The sequence below is a fragment of the Nansenia antarctica genome, assembly GCF_963989245.1.
Source record: "Nansenia antarctica genome assembly, contig: SCAFFOLD_783, whole genome shotgun sequence".
Taxonomy (NCBI): Eukaryota; Metazoa; Chordata; class Actinopteri; order Argentiniformes; family Microstomatidae; genus Nansenia; species Nansenia antarctica.
In genome coordinates, this window is record NW_027663413.1 from 5,001 (window position 1) to 10,000 (window position 5,000).

The following is a 5,000-nucleotide window of genomic DNA, read 5'->3' on the forward strand; positions in this document are numbered from 1 at the left end:
TGTAGTCCTGTTGCTCTGATGCTCTTCCCCCTGGAGAGATTCCAACAGCTGTGGTTCATGTCCTGACCCCGGGGACGGGGGGGGGACGGGGGACGGACGCTCCACCGGGATGGTGGCTCAAAGCGGGGGGGGGCGGACATACAGCCTAGGGGGTGGAGCGCTGGGGGTGGGGGTGGGGGGTTACACAGCACACGACAGCCCTCTGAGACATTCTGCTGGTGTTGTTTCTGCTTTCTCTCTCTCTATTTTCTCTCTTTCTCTGTCTCTCCCTCTCTCTCTCTCTCTCTCTCTCTCATTCACTTTCTTTCTCTCTCTCTCTTTTCCTTGCTTGAGTCCTTGCTTTCTCCTTGACAAGAGAGATGAAGTAAAGCATAAACAAATCCCCCTCCCTCCCACTCTCCTCCCTCCCTCCCTCCCTCCTCCCTCCCTCCCTCCCTCCCTCCCTCCTCCCTCCCTCCCTCCCTCCTCCCTCCCTCCCTCCCTCCCTCCTCCCTCCCTCCCTCCCTCCTCCCTCCCTCCCTCCCTCCCTCCTCCCTCCCTCCCTCCCTCCTCCCTCCTCCCTCCCTCCATGCTGGCAGGCGCCGTGTTTGTTTACAGCCACACAGCCACAGAAACCTCAGAACAATCACATCTCAAATGGCCCAATAGCAAATCATACTCCTGTCTCCTACCCCCTGTCTCCTTCCCCCTGTCTCCTACCCCCTGTCTCCTACCCCCTGTCTCCTACCCCCTGTCTCCTACCCCCTGTCTCCTACCCCCTGTCTCCTACCCCTGTCTCCTACCCCCTGTCTCCTACCCCCTGTCTCCTACCCCTGTCTCCTTCCCGCTGTCTCCTTCCCCCTGTCTCCTACCCCTGTCTCCTACCCCCTGTCTCCTTCCCCCTGTCTCCTACCCCCTGTCTCCTACCCCCTGTCTCCTACCCCTGTCTCCTACCCCCTGTCTCCTACCCCCTGTCTCCTACCCCCTGTCTCCTTCCCCTGTCTCCTACCCCCTGTCTCCTTCCCCCTGTCTCCTACCCCTGTCTCCTACCCCCTGTCTCCTACCCCTACCTCCTACCCCCTGTCTCCTACCCCCTGTCTCCTTCCCCCTGTCTCCTACCCCCTGTCTCCTACCCCTGTCTCCTACCCCCTGTCTCCTTCCCCCTGTCTCCTACCCCCTGTCTCCTACCCCCTGTCTCCTACCCCCTGTCTCCTACCCCCTGTCTCCTACCCCCTGTCTCCTACCCCCTGTCTCCTACCCCCTGTCTCCTACCCCTGTCTCCTACCCCCTGTCTCCTTCCCCCTGTCTCCTACCCCCTGTCTCCTACCCCCTGTCTCCTACCCCCTGTCTCCTACCCCCTGTCTCCTACCCCTGTCTCCTTCCCCCTGTCTCCTTCCCCCTGTCTCCTACCCCCTGTCTCCTACCCCCTGTCTCCTACCCCCTGTCTCCTACCCCTTGTCTCTTACCCCCTGTCTCCTACCCCTTGTCTCCTACCCCTTGTCTCCTACCCCCTGTCTCCTACCCCCTGTCTCCTTCCCCCTGTCTCCTACCCCCTGTCTCCTTCCCACTGTCTCCTTCCCCCTGTCTCCTTCCCCCTGTCTCCTACCCCCTGTCTCCTACCCCCTGTCTCCTACCCCCTGTCTCCTACCCCCTGTCTCCTACCCCCTGTCTCCTACCCCCTGTCTCCTACCCCCTGTCTCCTACCCCCTGTCTCCTTCCCCTGTCTCCTACCCCCTGTCTCCTTCCCACTGTCTCCTACCCCTGTCTCCTACCCCCTGTCTCCTACCCCCTGTCTCCTACCCCCTGTCTCCTACCCCCTGTCTCCTACCCCCTGTCTCCTACCCCCTGTCTCCTTCCCACTGTCTCCTACCCCCTGTCTCCTACCCCCTGTCTCCTACCCCCTGTCTCCTACCCCCTGTCTCCTACCCCCTGTCTCCTACCCCCTGTCTCTTACCCCTGTCTCCTACCCCCTGTCTCCTACCCCCTGTCTCCTAACCCTGTCTCCTACCCCCTGTCTCCTTCCCCCTGTCTCCTTCCCCCTGTCTCCTACCCCCTGTCTCCTTCCCCCTGTCTCCTACCCCCTGTCTCCTACCCCCTGTCTCCTACCCCCTGTCTCCTACCCCTGTCTCCTACCCCCTGTCTCCTTCCCCCTGTCTCCTACCCCCTGTCTCCTACCCCCTGTCTCCTACCCCCTGTCTCCTACCCCTGTATGTCTACCCCCTGTCTCCTACCCCTTGTATGTCTACCCCCTTCTATATCTACAGTACATAAGGAGTTGGAGGTAGGATCTAGAAGGTAGGATCTAGGAGCTCGGGCCTAGTGGTGGGTTTGAACCAGGGCCAGTCCCTCCCTCTGCTGTGACAGAGGAAAGCAGAACCAGAGCCGTGGTCCTGTCGTGTCCTGGGTCCACAGCTTCAGAACAGGGACAGAACTGGGATTCATCCCAGCTGCTCCGCTGGCTCCCACCAGGGAAACGGGACAGGATATTTTTCTCTTTCCTCGTGATCCTTCTCATCCCACTGTTCCCTCCCTTCATCCCTCTCTCCCTCCCTTCCTCTCCCCCTTCATCCCTCCCTCCCTCCCCCCTTCTTCATCCCTCTGTCATGTGGTTGAAACGAGGGATCAGGGTGAGAGCCATCCCAGGTGTTTCCTGTTAGCCATTTGATCCCTCTGCCGCCCCTTCTCCACCTCCGTCGCCCCCTCCATCCCTCTATCCTTCCCCTCGTCAGTCTTTCAGTCGTGGGTCTCGGGGGATGTGAGAACATGTGACACCCAGGATGTCGCGTCTGTGTCAGGAAGTGTCACGTTACGGTGAAAGGGGAGAGCGCCGGCGAAGGAAGGCCAATCTAGCAGGGTGACAACACTGAACGGAATGTAAACAAACACTCCACCAGACACCGCCGGGTCACCCGATAGGGCCTAGGAAGGAGTCCCAGCAGGAACCTGTGCTGTGGGGGGCGGATGGATACGTGCAGTCAGTCAGTCAGCGCTTCGGCCCTGGCAGTGTGACCTCAGCGCGGCTTGTTGGACACAAGCAAGGCCAGATTATGACACCATGAGTTGATTATTCCACTACTATTCTCTCTCTCTCTCTCGCTCTCCCTCTCTCTCTCTCTCTCTCTCTCTCTCTCTCTCTCTCTCTCTCTCTCTCTCTCTCTCTCTCTCTCTTCCCCCCACCCCCCTGCCCACCCCCCTCTCGGGAGGAGGTAAAGGACAGCCAGCTCTGTTCCCTGGGTCAGTGACGATACTCTGTAATACTCTGGAACTGATCTGTTTCACAACGTTTCTGATGTCGTTGTTTTGACAGAACAGCTGCACTGACGTTGGTTGTTTTCACACTCTCATATCTGATAAGGATATGACATCACTGAGGAACATCATGGTGGAACACGTTTTTCGTTGCTGTTGACGCTGTTTGTTGTTGTTGACGCTGTTTGTTGTTGTTGACGCTGTTTGTTGTTGTTGACAGAACAACGGTTTGTTGTTGTTGACGGCGTTATTCAATATATGCACACGCACATGCACACACACACACACACACACACACACACACACACTCACACACACACCATGATGTCTATAACTGCTGGATTACCAGTGAGGAAGATTAGCATGTGAATTGTACAGATATGTGCTGTATCTCTCTTTCTCTCTCTTCTCTCTCTCTCTCTCTCCTCTCTCTCTCTCTCTCTCTCTCTCTCTCTCTGTCCGGCGGAGATCTTATCTCCCTGCTGCAATAAGACTCTCCACCTCCTCCTCTGGCCGGCTCCATCAGGGAGATCAGTCAGGCTGGGGGATGTTAAATCACACTGGACTGTTGTAACTGTATCTAATGTTTCAGATGTCTATGTTATTCTCTCTTCTCCCTCTCTCTCTTCTTGCTCTCTCTCTCTCCCTCTTCTCTCTCTCTCCCTCCCTCCCTCTCTTCCTCTCTCTCTTCTCTCTCTCCCTCTTCTCTCTCTCTCCCTCCCTCCCTCTCTTCCTCTCTCTCTTCTCTCTCTCCCTCTCCCTCTTCTCTCTCCCTCTCTCTCTTCTCTCTCTTTGTCTTTCTCTCTCCCTCTCTCTCTTTCTCTCTCTTCTCTCTCTCTCTCTTTTTTTTCTCTCTCTCTCTCTCTCTCTCTCTCTCTCTCTCTCTCTCAGTAGAATGAATGACATCTTCCATCTCCATGTATGATTGGTGGATTGTTGGTGTGAACTGTGCAGATATGTGCTGTTTCCAGGGGAGGCTGGTGGAGGTAGAAATCGGAGGACAGGGAGGCTGGTGGATGTAGAAATCGGAGGACAGGGGAGGCTGGTGGAGGTAGAAACCGGAGGACAGGGGAGGCTGGTGGAGGTAGAAATCGGAGGACGGGCTCATTGTAATACATGGAACAGAATGAGGTCCTCCACTAGCCTCCACTGCACTGAGGAATGCAAAACACATGACTGATATAGTGTGTGTGTGTGTTTGTGTGTGTGTGTGTGTATGTGTGTGTGTGTGTCCTTTGTTACAGACGGACCAGCAGTACGCCAACACTGTGGCTGACAACCTCAAACGCCTGTAAGTACGCTGGGCATGCTGGGATGCCGTTACCATGGAGACTGGTGTGGAGAAGACGGACTGTTGTCACTTTGTATTTGTGCTTCGATCGCGCGTGCACGTGTGTGTGTGTGTGTGTGTGCGCGTGCGCGTGTGTGCGTGTGCCTGCGCGTGTGTATGTATGTTTGGGTGATTGATAAATTAGCCATACCTGTTTGCATATGTCGAGTTTGATGCGTGTGTTTGTGTGTGTGCCTTTGATCTATTTGGCACATGCATGTGCATTCTGTGTCATGTGTGTGTGTCTGTGTGTGTGTGTGTGCGCCTTTGATCTATTTGGCACATGCATGTGCATATTCTGTGACGTGTGTGTGTGTGTGTGTGTGTATGCCTTTGATCTATTTGGTACACATGCTGTATGTGCATGTTCTGTATCCGTTGACGTGTATGTGTGTGTGTCTGTGTGTGCAAGTGTGTGTGTGTCTTCCATCACTAATTCTCT

General features: G+C 55.9%; 1 protein-coding gene across 1 annotated transcript in view; it reads left to right on the top strand.

The window, feature by feature from the left end:
• The window catches only part of LOC308175098 (alpha-1,3-mannosyl-glycoprotein 4-beta-N-acetylglucosaminyltransferase B-like), a gene marked incomplete at both ends in the record, with an annotated part of 13,464 nt that overhangs the window by 4,886 nt on the left and 3,578 nt on the right, over positions 1-5,000 (top strand). Inside the window, 1 exon segment of the mRNA XM_080550818.1 lies at positions 4,473-4,519. Coding sequence (XP_080406944.1) covers positions 4,473-4,519 — 47 coding nt within the window.